This window comes from Rosa rugosa, chromosome 1 (genome assembly GCF_958449725.1).
Source record: "Rosa rugosa chromosome 1, drRosRugo1.1, whole genome shotgun sequence".
NCBI classification, from domain to species: Eukaryota; Viridiplantae; Streptophyta; class Magnoliopsida; order Rosales; family Rosaceae; genus Rosa; species Rosa rugosa.
In genome coordinates this window covers 22,419,586-22,437,559 of record NC_084820.1, presented here as the reverse complement: position 1 = coordinate 22,437,559, position 17,974 = coordinate 22,419,586, and the positions used below count along the sequence as shown (strand labels likewise).

The window sequence follows — 17,974 nt, the reverse complement described above, 5'->3', positions numbered from 1 at the left end:
GCCTTGCTTTCATTTCATCATTTCTCTAGCTTTTCCATATTTTACAAATCACTTTCATATTCCACTTTCATTATTTTTATTCCACTCATCATTTCACTCTTCTTTTTCTTCCCTATATAAACACCTTCTCTTCTCATTGTAAAACACACATTCACATTCAACAACAACATCTCTAAGATGATCTAAGTTCTCTCTAGAGCAAACCTCTCTAAGAGCAACTCCTCTCCTTCTCTTTCTCTTAGCGGTGATCACACTCCTAGTCCTAGTCTTCTCAGAAGCCGACTTTCAGTGCCACCAAACCCTCTGTCAACGTGCTTCGGTCCTAGTCTCCTCGGGAGCCGACGGTAGTGCCGCGACCACAACGGTTACAGAACCAGCCAAGCAAGGGTAACGCTCTAGCAACCCAGCCAAGCTAAAGTCACGCTTTAGCAAGATCTCAACATTTCCCGGTGATGTCGCTCTGCTCAATCTACAATATTGAGTATCGATTGTGTTAACAAGAAGCTCAGCAAAAGTCCTCGCCACGAGGCACAAAGAATCTCACGACGAGGTTGGTGCTCTCCTCGTCCACAATTGCTTGAAAGAAGTCAGGTCAAGGGACACCCCCGACGACCGCACCCGAACGGTGCTGGCACGCCCGCGCAGAAAAGAGACTGTTGACCAGCTGCAGCAAAATTGGAGCCAAACACTGCTGACTAGTCATCTCATGCCACCTGGAGGGGACTGCCGACCAGGGATGCATCGGAAGGGACTGCCCACCGGACGAGGAGGTAATGGTTATAGGGGACTGCCGACTAACCATAGATAGTTAGAGGGAACTGACGACTAACTATCTCATGCCACCTAGAGGGGACTGCCGACTAGATGACTCATCGGAGGGGACTGCCGACCGGAATATTCTGGAGGGGATTGCCAACCAGAATATTGTCTGGAGGGGACTGCCGACCAGACTATTACCTGAAGGGGACTGCTGACCAGGTAATGCATGCATGCGCTGACTTATTTACCTTCTCAATAAATTGGAATCAACCTCTTTCAAATAATTGCTTTCGGAAAGAAACTCGATATTAATTCAATAAATCATCAATAAATCACCGAAAGCATAACTCAGGAATATCTTGATAATTCAAAGCTCATAAGACTCTATATCTCAATAAATCCTCGAAAGCATAAGTCAAATACTCGATAAATCAATAAATGCTTTCGGAAAGAAAACTCTCAATATAACTTCAAAGTTGATAAATTTGGAGCTCATAACTCAAGAAATCTCGATAAAACAATCATGCTCAAAATACTTGATAAATCATTCGTACTTATATATCCTTATATAAACCGATATTCAAAAATAATAATTCTCATAATATTTTCTTAATCAATCACTTCCCGAAAATCACTTCTCAACTCAATAATCCATTAATAAATAGCTCGAAAATCTCGGGAAGGAAATTCACTAATAATCTCGTAATTCATAGAGCATAAATAAATCTCAAGAAATTAAGCTCATAAAATCATAAAAACTCAATAATTCATATCATAAATTAAATCTCAATCGAAAAATAATAATATACTGCATGCACAATTAATTTAAAATAAATGTCCACTCACAGTTTGCGGCTACGACGGCCGTCCAACTATTCCTTCCTCAAACTCGCATATCAGTCATCCTGAACAATCAATATAATAAATAATTGTTTCTCAAGAACCGAGACTTAATTTATGATAAATAGAAATCAAAATTCTAAACGTCTCCTTTGAATTCAACTCCTTCAATCCACATCGGATTTCATCTAAACTTCACCAATAACATCTATACATCGATTTACAAATTCTAAGGCAAATTCAAGAGAAATCTGACGGTCAGATTCTCGTAAATCTATAACCGAAAATTCTAAATTTCGGAAAATTCATAATCGAACCAAAACTTCTCCAAATTTTCACCAAAATCACATGTACAAGCTCCACAACAATTATAGGATTTAACTACATAAAAATGGAAGCTAAATCACCATCCTACGCGCCGTCACACGCAGCCCACAGTGGCGGCGTGTGGGGTTCACGCGCCGCCGCCCACCACCACCAATGGCTACCAAATTTTTTGTACTACATCGTCTCAACATTTCCAACAACTTTCTCAACTGAGGCAAAGTCAGAAAATACCTCTAAGTGGCCGAACAATTAAGCAACTTGAAGTACAGTGAAATTTTCTAATTATGTTTTATTCCTCCACCCTGCAAATCGCTGCAAGAGGTTTGGAGAGCATGAAGAGTGGCTAAAGGCGCTTCTAATGGACCTGGTTTGGTCGTCTGTAGTGGCCGAAAATGAGAGAAACCGACGTTGACCTCTCTCAGCTACAGTAATTTCCATAGCTTGGTTCGTCGTTTTCCGGCCACAACACCGTGCTTCACCACCACAGATAAGTCGAAGACAGAGGGAGGAGTCGAACGGTGGTCGAAGCTTGCTCCCAGGTGGCCTGGTGGCGGAGATATGCCGGAGAGAGAAAACACGGGACCGAGGAGAGGGAGAGAAATGGAAAGCTACCGTATACCCATAGTAACTTTTCAAATTTACACCACTTACCTCCAACAGTTACTTTAGTATTTCGTTTATAACTTTCGCATACGAACTCCGGTTTTTACGTACGACATATGCACGAGTTCGGTTTAACGTCCTCTACGACCTTCATGAAAAAAAATTTCTCAAATTTTGACCCGAACAAAAAGTCAACTTTTAGGGCCCCCTAAAAGGTCGAAATGGAGCCGAAAATAAAAAAAAATAACTCTCGTCTACCGTCCGAAAGACTAGTAAAACAGTAACTTGAGATCCGGGACGTAACAAGCGGCGAGCTCAGGAGGTGATTTGGTCCAACTCTTGACTTGGGTGCCCAAATCAGTTTTTTTTTTTTTTTTGGTAAAATATGGGCAAAAGGCCCAGAAAGAAAGAAAAAAGAAAGGAAAAAAAAAAGTTTATTGGGGACCATTGGACCAATAGACGTCTATTAGGGGGCTATAGATGTTTTGAATTGATGTAATCTCTTCATTGTTTTCCTTATTCAAAGTTTTATTTGTCTAACTTTAGGGAGATTAGTTCTCATTCTGGTGACCGAAAGTTCTATTGAGGGGCAATAAACATCTTGAATTGATGTAATCTCCTCGTTTTTTTTTTCTTTAATCAAAGTTTTATTTGTCTAATTTTAGGAAGATTAGTTCCCATTCTGTCGACCGAAAGTTCTATTGGGGAGCAATACATGTCTATTGGGGGGGCAATAAACCTTTCCGGCGACTTATGAGATCTCCGACGACCTCTTTGAGGACCTCCGGCAAGGTTTTTAGAAAAGTCAGGTGGGAGGCGGCGGTGACCGGAATCCGACGAAAGTTGGCCGGAATCCGGCGGTTGTCACTGGACTTCGGCGAAGTCTCCTATGGTTTCTCTCTCTTCCATTCTCTCTCTCTTTATGTAACAAAGGGGTGAGGGTAAAACAGTCTCAAAAAAAAAAACTTAATGGGGTATTAGAGAAGATTTCCTTAGAGTGTTTTGGGTAAAGGGAAATTACTTACTGGGTAAGTGGAAAAAAATCCTAAGAATTAGGGTAAATGGACAAAAATCTTTATCCAAATTAATCTAAGGGCTAAATACTAGTTAGTACCCTGTGGTTTAGGTCCAAAATCAATTCAGTCCCTGGACTTCTAATTTCATCAAAAACACCCTTGCACTTTCAATTTTGATCTAATAGGTCCAATTCGTTAATATTCTTTCAAATAGTTGGATTATTTGTTGAAAAACTATTTATTTTTAATAGTAGGACTCACTCCTAAATTGACAATGCAGACCACCTTGACACCACATCATAAAACATAGGCCATATATGATCCACATTAACAAGTTAAATAACTCAATTGTAGGAAAACTAACAAATTGGACCTATTAGATCAAAATTGAAAGTGCAGGGGTGTTTTTGATGAAACTAGAAGTTCAGGGACTGAATTGATTTTGGACCTAAACCACAGGGTAGTAATTTGTATTTAGCCCTTAATCTAAAAAGGCGAATTGGGTTTTATTGAAGTTTCAAGTTTTGGACTTGAGACGGAGTCGAGAAATGACCAAGGAAGTTGTTGAGGAAAAGCGAGTATAAGAAAACAAGACCGAAACATGAAAGAGGTTAGTTAGGATAGTTGGGTAATTTTATTGCAAGGGTAAATTTGTCTTTACAAACCTAAGTATAAATAGGAAGTTAACTGTTGAGGGAAAAAAAAAAAAAAAACCTAAAATCATTTCACTTCTCTCCTTCCTTTTTTTCCTCCTCTATTTTCTGCCGTCACGGCCTCACGGGAAAAGATACTTAGTTTTGCTCACCTAATGAGATAGTTTTAAAGAACTCTGAGAGACAAATCAATCTTAACAGTCACATTTAATTATCCCTCATAATCTGACACTTAAATAAACAATGCCTTCAAAAATACTAGAACGTCTATTTTATTTCTAAATTTCATAAGGGGAGTGCTATATAGTATATACACACTCAGTTGAGTGTGAGATAGCCACACTCAGCCATGTGGCAGTTTTCTATTTATTAAGAAATTAAAGCAGCCAAAACATTTCTATCTCCTCGTATGTATATTTTCATTGTCCATTTTAACCTTGAGGAATGCTAGCAACCTTCCCCTCCAACATTCCCCTTTCTACCTTCCCCATTCATTTCTCGCCACGTGTATTCCACTATCCCTAAAAATCAGATGATTAATAGGCAAAAAAGACACATTTTCAATTTCCCTCTCTACCCCTATTTACTTTCAACAGTATTAAAACTCTTCAATCTTCTCACGTTTATCAACTTCTCTTCCTTTTTTTTTTTTTTTTCTCTGAATCGTTGTGGAATAGGAGCTCTTAAACTTCCATTGACGCCATCCTCCAGTCTCCATCTTTTCTCTTCATTGGGTTCGAAAGCAGCGGTGGTTTTCAAAGACAACTGATCTAAATATTCAGGTTTCGTTCTTCTTTTTTTTTTTTTTTTGTCTAATAAAACCTATGATTACATTAGATTATGAACAATAGTTCATCGTTGAGGAGTAGGCTAGAAAATCAAATATGAAATTATGCTTCTGATTTGTTCAATTGTAAAAGTCTACCCTTCGTATTAGGATTAGAGAATTATGCTTTTGAAATTATGTAAACAATCATTTGCCCTTTGTGCAATTGTACGACATTACGTCTCTACAATTTGTGGCTTTGTGCAATCAATTCAAATTATGCTTATGATTATTCATAGGATTAGAGAATTATGGATTCTGAACCTCGACTATGGTGATGCTCTTGTTTTACTTCATTTGCTCCATTCTCTTTATTTTTTTAGGTGTTCATGGGGCTCGAAATAGACTTAAATTTGGCTACTGAGGAAGATGATAATTATAATGAAGATGACATGGATGATGAGAATTATAATGAAGATGGTATGAATGACGATAATTATAATGAAGATGGTGTAGGAGAAGAATGTGGTCATAGTAATGGTGGTGAAAGCTCCATTAATATGAAGAAAAATTCAGAGCCATATGTTGGAATGGAATTTGATTCTGATTGCATTGCACAGTCATTTTATTTAGAGTATGGCAAGATGACAGGGTTTGCTGCTTCAAAAATAGCTTGTCGTCGATCAAAGGTAACTCAAGAATGGGTTGAGGCAAAGTATGCTTGTACAAGATTTGGGAAAAAACGAAAAACTGACGCTCGTAACCCCCGTCCCTGCATGAAAATAGACTGCAAGGCAATGTTGCATGTCAAAAGAAGGCAAGATGGGAAATGGGTTGTTCAAAATTTTGTGAAAGAGCATAATCATGAACTTTCTCCGGAGGATGTCCACTACTTTCCATGTTATAGAAACATTGCTACTGGTGACTTGAACAATATTAGTACTTTGCATTCAGTTGGAGTGAAACCAAGTAAGATTTTTGCTGCTTTAGCTAAACAGTGTGGAGGATATCAGAACATTGGTTTTTTACAAAAAGACATGAGAAATTTTTTGGATAAGAAACGTCGGTTAGAATTGGAATCTGGCGATGCTAAGGCAATGTTGGAGCATTTTACTAATATGATGACTGGCTTCAATCTTTGTTTAGAGACCGTAAGCAGTGGGTTCCTACTTACATGAGAGATACATTTTTTGCCGAAATGTCCACAACTCAAAGGTCAGAAAGTATTAATTCTTTTTTTGATAAATATGTAAACAAGAAAACTTCATTGAAGGAGTTTGTTGAACAATACAAAGAAGCTGCTCAAGATAGATTGGAAGTGGAAGTTCAGGCCGATTTCAATAATTTGCATAAGTTGCCTAGTTTAAAGTCTCCATTACCTTTCGGGTATCAAATGTCAAAGATTTACACACTTGAGATTTTTAAGAGGTTTGAAGAAGAGGTTTTGGGAATTTCAGCATGCAATCCTATAAAACAAAAGGAGGATCCCATGACCATGACTTTTAGAGTTCAAGATTTTGGAATGAAAGAAGAGTTCATTGTAGCTGTGGATGGAAGCACAGGAGATGTATCTTGTTTATGTCGTCTACTTGAATACAAAGGTTTTCTTTGTAGGCATGCAATGGCTATATTGCAAAATTTTGGTATTTTTTGTATACCAGATCAGTACATACTTCAGAGATGGAGAAAAGATGTGAAAACAAGACACACAACAAGAGAAACTAAGGTGGTTGACCCTAAAATTCGGCGTTTCAATGACTTGTTTCAGAAATACAGAAAAGTATGTGAAGAAGGGTCTCTTTCTGATCAAAAGTATGATATTGCAAAACGTTTGCTAGAGGAGGCCTTGACACAATGTGGAAGCATCAGTCATTCTATTAATGTCAATAAAGAAATGGTGAAGAACATTGACAAAGAGAATGTCAATAACAAAGTGAGCTGTGACATCCATATTCTTGATCCAAAAGTTTCAAGCACAAAAGGAGCACCTAAAAGAATACGATCTGGAGTTGAGATCAGTTCAAGAAACGGTAACAAAAGATCAAGAAAGGTATGATCTAGTTCATATATTTTCTTTTTGTATATATCAGTATTCAGTGGCTCTATAATTTACATGTCCTCTTGCCAATTTTGTAGGCACAAGAAAATCTGGAAGTACCTAAAGATAAGACAAAAAATACCTTACAGAAGGTGGTTGTCATGTTATAAATTTTTATATGCATACTCTTCTTAAATTTGTCTCTGTGTGATGATAAACGTATTCTATTGTTTTATTTTTCTTTATGCTGCAGGTACATGAAAAGTAGGGGATACAAATTTTGGTAATAATGAAAATACACAAGACTGCTTGCAAGATATTGGTAAGTTTACAACAATGCAATTTTTTCTTTGAGTATAAGAAATTGAATAGGAATCAGGAAAATAATTATAGTACTAATGCGTATTCATATTTTTTTTTTATAGGGAATACGCTGGACTAAATGCTCAATTTGCACCACAAAAGAAGAAAGTTGGATTTGCAGCATAAGGGAGCAAAATTGATTAGTTTTTGTTTGGGAAAGCTACCTATATCGATCAAATAGTGCTGAACTGGTTTTGATCATGTGTTAATTAATAGTACTATGCTTCATGGTTATTAACCAGTTGTTATAGCCATGACATAAATTCTACTTTGTCCTTGATTCCTCTGTCATTGATTAGTATTTGCACCATTTTTCATTTCAAAGCCTTTTGTTAGAGGATGTTGCAGGTTGCTCTTTTAGCATTTTCACGTTCTCTATACCAGTATATATCCTAAGTATGCTATTACTGCTTTATTATCAAGCTTATCAGGCCCTGCTCTATTTCAATTCTTTATTTTGGATGAAAAGGCTTAAAAGCTTGCATATCCTACCAAACAAAAATAGAATAAGATTATAGCATGTCATAATTCAAAGTGCTTGATGCCTTGATGGTTCCTTTACGGCATTGACAATTTTTCTAGATATGTTCCATTGCTTCAAAGTTATGTTGTTGAGCAATGGCAGTCAAAAACATGGATGGCAGTGACAATGTCAAAGAAGAAGTCTTTAAGGATATCTATGATGGTAAAATTGAATGCAGAAGAAGAAATTGAATGCAGTATTGTTGATCGCTAATACAAGAGAATATATGCTTATGTCAATAGAAAGAAAAAAATTATGACAAAAAAAGAAGAAGAAAAAGAAATTGATAAATGTGAAAATTAATGCAGATGAAGATAAGAAAAAGAAGAAGTGGATAAATGTGAAAATTAATGCAGGTGAAGATAAATAGGAGTAGAGAGGGAAATTGAAAATGTGTCTTTTTTGCCTATTAATTATCTGATTTTTAGGGATAGTGGAATACACGTGGCGAGAAATGAATGAGGAAGGTTGGAGGGGAAGGTTGCTGGCATTCCTCCTCAACAGAGACTTCTTCCTTTCATGGCCGACCAAACCAAAGAACCATCGATCTACATTCAGAGAGGAAATTAACAAAACAGCTGCAACAAACTTGCAAATCAATAGATCCTCAAAGGTTAACAACTGATGCCACTCTGTGTACTAGTCGATCTACTGTAATTGGTATTGGGAATTGATTGTATATATACACAATGAATTGAACAATTCTGTTTGTTTTTGGGTCTGAAATGTTCTTGATTTAAAAGGGCAAAAACTCAAAGCCCAGAACATAGAAGTGATAGAACAGAAGAAAACCAGAAAGTTAAGGATAAGATGATCTAGAATTAACAATTGATAAGCTAGCAGTCCAATCTCATCCAGACCATTAGCTTTCTCTAAATTGTTGTACTAAACACCATTAGCTTCCTCTAAATTGAAATCTTCTTGCCGACTCCAAAATCCAGATTGAGCTTCCAAGAAGTCGCAATTGATCAGTCCACAATTTTTTTTTTTATTTTTTTTTTAAAAACCCACAAGTTCTATATTTTCATCGCATAATCCAATTTCATCAAACCATATCCCTTGAAATAAGAGTGAAAGAGGTCAACCGAAGGCCAAGACGATACACAGAGTTTGAATCCAATGTATTCATAAATAGAATCCAAAGAGTTTGAATAACCTTACTGATATGGTCTCCGAATTCAAACCTCAACTATTTCTGGACTCAAAAAGAAGGCACTTCTCGATTTGTCCAAATTTTTCTACACGTTGCACAAGATTTCCCATATTTCCATACGCCTCTTGAAAACACATTGCCAGATACTGTTCATTATGGCCTTGTATATGGATGTCTCCGAATAGGAGAATTGCACATGATTTTATGAAGAATAAGTACATTATTTTCTTAGTTTGGTCAACAAATAAATAAATCATTAACAAAAACATAATATATTAATAAAACCAATTAGTACAGACTAGAACTCAGGTTCATAGAACTTACAAGTTGCAACATTCAAACATTCAAGAATGGAAGATGGAGTTCAGTAATTAGAATTGACATAACTCCAGAAAATGTAGTGCAGACAATAGAACTTACAACATTCATATATTAAAAATACTGTTGAAATTTATAGAATTGACCAATAGATTGTAGCATTGATTTTCTTACCTCCTAGCCTCAGCTTCACTGAGGTTCTTCACTGTCCAGTACTTGCGATGAGGAAAATTTCTCTTCACTCCTTCTTCTGAGTATATGGACTTCTTTAAGTACTCGAGACGCAAGATTTCCACTTTCCATGGCTCATTTTCCCCATGATCCAAGCTCTCAAGTTCCCCACCCCTTATATAGAGCTTCTTTAAATTTTTCAGTTTGCTAGGCTTCAACCCTTCTGGTGCATGTGCTAGGGGAAAGCCTTGAAGATCCAGTTTTTCTAAATTCTCTGGAAACAAGAATTTCAAGGACTCATCAGCAATCTCATTTGTCAAATTTTTAGAAACCACTCCCCATGATACTTTCAGGAAGCGAAGAGATGACATATCTTTCAACTTTTTGAACTCCACTGCTTGAATTGCAGCCCCATTCCCAATGTGTATGCTGAGCCTCCTTAGCTTCTTCAATGTCGCAAGTTCACCAAGTTTGGTGGGAGTTTTTTCCTGTGATCCTATCAGAAAACCTTTAAGTACTTGCAGGGAAGAAAGTTTGTGAAGCCCTTTGGGCATGCCTTCTAGTAAGTAACACTCTGATACATCCAAATGCGTGAGCTTCTTCAATGATGAGATGTCTGAAGGCAACCTCTCCAAGTCATGGCATGCTCTCAGATCGAGAATTTCAAGGCTGATAAGACTACGAATAGAAGCAGGAAGTTCGCTAATTCTTGATATTCCTCTGAGGCTAAGATACTTCAAGTGCTTCTGAGCTCCCAAACCATTTAGAAACGATACAGCTTGTGAACCATCAAATGTTTTCTGATCCACTTCAATGTGATGTTTGGGGTTGCTCTGCCACCGGCCAAAGTGAAGAACTTCAACCCTCTTCAACTTTTCGAGCCATTCTTGTTTCAAATCAAGATATTCAACGTTTACATTGAAAACTGTCAATAGATTTTGTTTCCATTGATCAACATCACGAGGAATTGGCTTTTCCTGAGGATTTGGCTTTTCCTCAGCAATTGGCTTTTCCTGAGAATTTGGCTTTTCCTCAGGATTTGGCTTTTTCTCATTAGAAACTAAACATGAACGCCTACAGGTCGATATAGAATCAGATGGCATCATTGGCCATTTGGGATCGAAGTCGAACAGCCTAGCCTCTCTAGCCAAGGAGATCAACATACGACGAATCCAAGGGTGAACAATACAATTTTTGACAAGTAATTCACAGTTGGACTGACCTGGAACTGGTTGAATCAAGTCCTTTCTCAAGAGTTTTGCAAAGATGTCTTCTCCTATCTCCTCTGCTGTCTTCTCTTTGGTAGCCGTGATGAAGCCCTCACCGATCCACCAGTAAATTAGAGGCCTCTTTCTTATCACAGAACCCTCAGGGAAGATTGAGAAAGAAAGAAGACAGACCTTCAATTCCGTGCCCCGAAGATCTCCATAACTCCTCCTTATGTTGGCCATGGCCTCACTTATATCAAACCTTTCCTCCGGGCTCAGTTTCCGCTGATCTTGTGATAAATCCTCACGTGGACCAGCCAACTCCACCTCGGAATTTGCCATTTCCTCAAAACTGGGTATACTACTATGAATGAAATTCACGGATCAGCGTGTCTTCTCCACCCCTGTTAAATCCCAATTGTCTACTAAGAAAGAGAATAACTACCCAATCATTGCTTCATGGATCTGAGAACTTCTATCAAACTACTTGATCGGCAACTTCCAGTCACCGACGACTTCTCTGTCCTTTTTTTTGTTTTTTGAATGACTTCTCTGTTACCAAACAAACAAATAAAATAGGTGAGAATTGAAAATGAGCAACCGACAGGTTTTTTTTTTTTTTTACATCTCGAAAAAAGAAAAAGAAAAAGAAAGACAGGTCTTTCCTTTTTCTATTTGACGGCAACCCACAAAGTCTTTCGTTTCCTCTAATGTCACGTGCTCACAACAACCTAGAAGATATAAAAAATAAGGAAATTCGTCCAAACAGTGTCTGAATTTTTCCAGACTATTAATTTTCATACCTATACTTTGAAAAATGTCATAATGGTACCTGAAGTTTTGGCCCCGACCCAATTTCCATACCTGACAACAGTAAAACCGTCTACAGCGTTAAATTTTCAAGGGTATTTTCGTCATTTCAGTATTCATTTTATCCAAATCAGACAACTATAATATATATATATATATATATATATATATATATTAAAAAATAAAAAAAAGAGCTTGCCATCTTCTCCATCTAATTGATTCGTTTCTCTCTCTCTCTGTGCGTTGGGAAGAAGTATTTCCTATGAAACCCATCCAATGGCCTCATCATAATTCCACAAAACTTCGTTTGATTTCTGCGACATCGCACCTCAATCAACCATTCTCTCACCTTTCTATTGAAATCTCAATCACCATCTTTCTCGACTTTTCTTGTGTTGCTTTTCAATGGTAGCAGCTGAAAGAATCGAGCGACAATGGGGATCATTGAAAGGATCAAAGAAATTGAGGCCGAAATGGCTCGGACTTAGAAAAACAAAGCCACAGGTTCTTCCCCCTTTCTTAGAACTTCTCCTCAAGGACTAAGTGTTTGTGGGTGTCTAGTGGAAAGGACTGGGTCTACTGAGCTGATTGGGTCGTTTTGTGAGGTGTAGGCTTCAGCAAAGAACATGGAAGAAGAATTGACTGCTGTGGGGATTGGAGAATGGATGACCGTTTCAATCTCATGCCATCTAATTCCTTCCCTAATTTCTTACAGAGCTCCTCAAATCACAGGTGCCGGTGACCAGTCCAGTGAGCTCAAACTACAAAACATGGAGTGTCTTAATGAGGTCAGATTCTTTCGCCGCCAGAGAGCTCTCGAATTTAGAGCATTTCACGATCTTCAACTCGATCTCCCGCGTTATTTGAATGTTCGCTTCAATCTCTTCGTTGACCGTTGGTCTGGATTGGAATATATGCAGAGGCAAGTGACGGCCAATACTGCTGGATGCAACGAAGAAGAAGACTCGGATCAAGTTGTTACAGCCGATAACATTGGCTTTGTCTATGATGAAATCCAAGTAGGAATTGAGGATCAAGAACTTGTCTTTCTTCTTGATTCGCAATGTGAAGCCTCGCTTCCTTTCCGGCAATGGCCGCTAGGAAAAGGTCCGGTTCGGAGAGCTTGGAAGATGACCGGATTCGCAGCTGGGTAATCAAAGTTGATTAATCAGAGTCACTGTGGTTAAGTGTGTTGGGGAGTGAACATGTATTTGAATCCCAAGCTGCGGGGGACTACTGGGCAATCGGGACAAAATCGAGCCGAGCAAGAAGAGGATCCGGTATTGGTCGGCGATTCGAAGCCCGAGGCTGTGACGAAAGAGCTATTCAGGCGAATTCAGAGCATGAAAGACTTGATGCCCTTGGTTGAGACCCGAATGGCGAGTTCGAATGTGGGAGCTATGATTCTTGATTTGGGCGACTTGAAATGGCTCGTGGAGCAGCTTGTTAGCTTGGGAGCAGTTCCGCCTGGCTCAGGTGGCCAACAGGTTTCGGAGATAGGGCCGGCGGCGATGCCAGAAATGGGGAAGGTGTTGGGAATATCTGAAGTTCCAGATTTGCCCCTGAAAATCTAACGCCGTAGACGGTTTTACTGTTGTCAGGTATGGAAATTGGGTCGGGGCCAAAACTTCAGGTACTATTATGATATTTTTCAAAGTATAGGTATGAAAATTAATAGTCTGGAAAAGTTCAGACACTGTTTGGACGAATTTCCCTAAAAAATAAGATCTAAAAAAAATTTCTATACACCGGCGATGCAGGTAAGTCAACAAATATAGTAAATTTTAGCCGTTGGTATGTATAGATAACTTTTTTTTAATAACAAAAAAAAATGTTGTCCAACCATCTATTCATGTTGGTGCGAGTGTAAGTCAGTGCACTAATTACTCTCTATTTCCTTGAGAACATGAGGCTTCGATGTGAGAGGGTGTGTCCTCCTCTCACATGATAAACATGTCTTATAGCAAGCTTGGGGCCTGTTCTACATCCATGTCTTGCCATCCACCGAAAGTGGTTCTAGTCGACATGGATGGCAGCAACTTGTCCTATTCTACTGTGGGAGTTCCGGCGTGTCTCCAACAGCCTAAAGGCGGTTTTTAGTGGCTATCTAGCCGTGGTCTTTTGGGGTTTACGCTCGATATGTGTGGTATAAACAATGTTAACGGAAGAAAACTTAAGGCATGCAAATGCAAAAACTTAGTGTTTAGGTATAAAAATGAATATAGTCTTATAGTTCGGGGGGTGTTTTGTAATTCATCCTATCCAAATTGAAGAATCCCAAGTTGGAATTATGATGAATGACTGCAGAACTGTAATTCGGCCCCAAGGGGGTACATGGGTTTGGAGTATTATCGTCGAATAGTAAGTATGAAGATGTTGCTTATGGGGATTCATAAGGTTTAGTTTGAGTATGTTTTGTCACTTGATGATACTGCCAAGAAAGTGAAGCTATTGAAGGAAAAGTTTGAGGGGAAGATTTTGATTTTGACTTTGATGGGGTTGAAGAATAAGGTAAGGAGCTTAGCTACAACCACAGCCAAAATGAAGTTTTTCACATGCAAATTTACATAATCGAATCAGCTCAAAACAGTATAGAGGTTAAAGAGAACAGTAATGATCAGCTTCCGAAACGAAGCTTCTTACCTTTGGCCTTCTTGTCGATGTCGGAGCAGGTCCCTTGCTCATCTTCACTCGCAGCGACGAACTTTCGCAGAGAGAGAAAGAGAGAGCAGTAACAAAAAGGGGAGTGAAATTTGCACTCCCCAAATTGTAAACCACACTCCCATTTAATTTTATAATATTATTACAACTGATGATATTGTTGTATTCCAGAATTACCCTCATCTGTCTCTTCCTCTCTTCTCTTCAGTCAAACTCTCTCTCTCTCTTGAAAAACAATGATTTGTAGAAAATACCAAACCAGAGGAAACTTCACCTTATAGACATTGTTAATAGTTACTCCACTGTCCTCGGCTACTGGTTCACATTCTCCCTCATCGACCGAATCAGCCAGTTCCCGATCCAACTCGACGGCTTCTTCCTCATGTCAATCTTCATAGCCATTCTTGGATCCAATACTAGAATCTCAAGGGACATAAGTGTCCTGCCGTGCTCCACTGCTTGACTTTGTTTTTCGTCAACTTGAACACCACTATTAACAACTTGGAAGCTCGAATAGTGTCATCCAACACCTTGTTCGGGTTCTCGCTCGATTGACCGTCTATCCGGCTACCTTTAGCCGGAAAGGACCCAGGTCTAGGTTGTCACGCCCCTGATTTTTACACAAATAAAAATCGATATACAATCTCATAATTATACATGCGTGATCGTTCAGTCATCAATACAAAATACCTGGAACATCTTTCCCTTAAATCAAGTACATACTGATGCCCTGAACCCTCCAAGTCAATATACACTCGTTCCACAGAGTTATATATTACACAAACTTACGAATTAAATTGCCATAAAAAAATAAAACGTAAATGCTCCTCAGAGCTTACTACATAGCGGAAGTCATACACTGGCAAAACCAACAAAATTTGCTTCCTACCCGTTCTGCTGCCAACAAGCTACCTCAGCTTCAGCCACGATTACCCTGACCTACAGGATTAACCCCTACACCGTTTGAATGGTGCACCGGGTTGCCACACAACAAACCCGGTAAGCTTTTGCAAGCCCGTATGAGTAACTCATGAACATCAATCAACAACTCACACAAATCAGCATAAGGAAAACATGCATCCATGATTCCTTCTAACATTCCATATCCTTTCCACCGAAAGGACAACATAAATCACCGCTGTGACAATGTTCTATTTGCTAACTTAACCATCAAGAAGCAATTCAAGTCTCATCTAGACAATAAAAGAAGAATACTATCGGAACTCTCTTTTAAACTACACTCTTATGAGTCTCCAGCAACCTCGACCGTTACCCTCATAAGCTATAATGGCAGACAGACTAGCGCTCTAGCTGATCATACCCACTTACCCGGCCAACTGCGTGATTCCCTATTTCATGCCTTGGTCACTATCTACGACCTGTCACCATCTGTGACCTATGATCATTCAGACCCCGTCTGATCTCGGAATCAACCGTTGGTCACCATCTGCGACCTGTCACCATCTGTGACTCTTGATCTTCAGACCCCATCTGGTCCCAGATCAACCATTGGTCACCATCTGCAACCTGTCACCATCTGTGACTCTTGGTTTTCAGGCCTCATCTGGTCTTAGAACCAACAGTTGGTCACCATCTGCAACCTATGCTTTTTAGACTCCATCTGGTCTCAAGTCAAACGTTAAGTAAGTCACACCTGACCTAAAAACGTTACAACCATCTAGTTCGGCTTTCCCCATCTCTGCTCACCATCTGTGACCCTTGGTACAAGGACCAATACATTTAAAATGAGTCACGCTTGACTCAAAAATGTAACATCAAGTTCAATACTTTTCAAACAATAGAAAACATCTTTTTCCACAATATTGTTTCAATGAAAAGTCGCATTCAACAATAATATGAACACCATCATGCATATTATTCATCACACATCATCCACAAGAATATATATATTTCACGTAAATATATATATATATATATGTAGTCATTCGCTCAGGAATGCCTACTAATACCAACTATAGTTTGCAGTTAAATAATTAACGCCAAAACAATAATGGTAATTTCATTCATAATGAACCTTGTGAGATTACTCACCTCGAATTCCCGCTGCGTCTTCAACAAAGAACAAAGCAGCCAATCCGCCAAATAACCGTCTAAAATACTTCGTCAAGTACCTAATCACATACGGTTTCCACTTAGTAACGATTCAAATTTGATTTAAGTCTGAAACCCCTGTTTTGAACTAAAATCCTCAAAGTGGCGCCAATCGAGGCAAAACCACATCCGAGACCTCCCAAAGTCTCCGGAATACGTCCACGATCGATATGACCCAACCACAAGTCGATCGAACGCTCGAATCCTCACAGATCGAATAAATCGATCGGTATGAAACCGTAAAAATCACAACAAATCCATTCGAACTCCAAAATCTGCATATTATATATCGAAACGCTCGTATCAACGAGTAGAACATATATAATACCAAAAACAGTTCCTTACATGGCCGGAACGCCGCCACAGGCGGTGGTGCACCTCCGCCGGCCAAAACTCAATATTTCCCAAAACTCCCAACATCAAAAAGTTTCATCTAAGCATGCTTGTGAATTTTCATAACTATCTCGAAGTTAGAAAACAAGCATAAAGGATCAAAAACTACCTCACAAGCTTTGAATTTTTGCTCAATCCGAGTTGAACCGATTTCCACGTAAATCGATCCAAACAAACACCATAGATCGACTCAGACGGCCCCCACGAAGCCAAGGAAGGAAACTTGAAGCCGTGCCGTCGCCGGAGCTAGGATTTCTGGTCGGGTCCGAAAACACCAAACTTTCCCGACTTGCAGCGCCGCACACGGTGGATATCGCTGCTAGAGAACACCACAGGGACGAACAGACGGAGGAGGAGAGCTGATCTGTAAGTTTTCACGGCCAGAGATCGCTGGAAAATCCGAGTCGGGTCGCCGGGTTCGGGTCGGGTCAGACGGAAAACTTGGATACCGAAGGTATCAGTCGAGAGAGAAGAGAGAGAGGGGAGTGGGTTTCCGGAAAAGGAATGAAATGAAAATAGTAAATTTCCCACTTGGGAAACTCCTATTTATACCAAAATGGAAACTTCTTCCAATGGCCATAACTTTCTCATACAAACTCCGATTGACGCGTTCCGCATGTCCACGAACTCGTATCGACGCGCTCTACAACTTTCGTGAAGGAAGTTTTCCGAGAATCCCAATGTATAAAAAGTCAAACTTCACACGACCCCCTAAACGGTGAAATTCGACAATTACACGTACGAAAACCATTCCACTTCACATACAACCTACGAATAAAGCACAATAACAATTATTCGTACAACTGGTCCATTATTAAATATCAAAATTAAATAACAGAAATCCAGGTCATCACATGGGTTGTCCAGCAAAGCTTCGTCGATGAATGCTTCTCCGGGCTAGTCTTTTTGGCGAGTCTTGGACAATGCCAAAGCTGTTATGGTCGAGAGCACTCAGATATCCAGAATTGGATCAATCTCATATACCCAAAACTCAAATTTGTGCAAGTAAGTCAAATTTTGATTTTGGGTATCTGATTTTGTGTTAAAGCTGGAGACTTTGAATAGAGAGCATCTGAAAAAGTTGAATATTTGGGGCAGTGTTACAGTGAATGTGTGGAGTAGAGATTTAATTGTGGAGGGTGGTGTAGAAGAGACACCTAATGATGAAGGAATTGGGCTGGGGTGCTTTAATTTGATCACAAGCTTGAGAACGAAAAAGGAGGAGCAGACATATATGAATCCATTTTCAGAAGAAGCTCA

At 39.1% G+C, this 17,974-nt stretch overlaps 1 protein-coding gene and 1 long non-coding RNA gene across 2 annotated transcripts; one reads left to right on the top strand and one right to left on the bottom strand.

Annotated features, from left to right (window-relative positions):
* Positions 1–6,684: 6,684 nt before the first annotated feature.
* LOC133718734 (uncharacterized) lies at positions 6,685–7,669 on the top strand. The gene is made up of 4 exons (XR_009850543.1): positions 6,685–7,014; positions 7,101–7,154; positions 7,256–7,324; positions 7,428–7,669. It is a non-coding gene; the product is annotated as an uncharacterized LOC133718734 (long non-coding RNA).
* Positions 7,670–9,529: 1,860 nt separating this feature from the next.
* On the bottom strand, positions 9,530–11,080 carry LOC133724633 (disease resistance RPP13-like protein 4). The gene has a single exon (XM_062151405.1). The coding sequence runs from the start codon at positions 11,078–11,080 to the stop codon at positions 9,530–9,532; it is 1,551 nt and encodes a 516-aa protein (XP_062007389.1).
* Between the last annotated feature and the right edge of the window lie 6,894 nt (positions 11,081–17,974).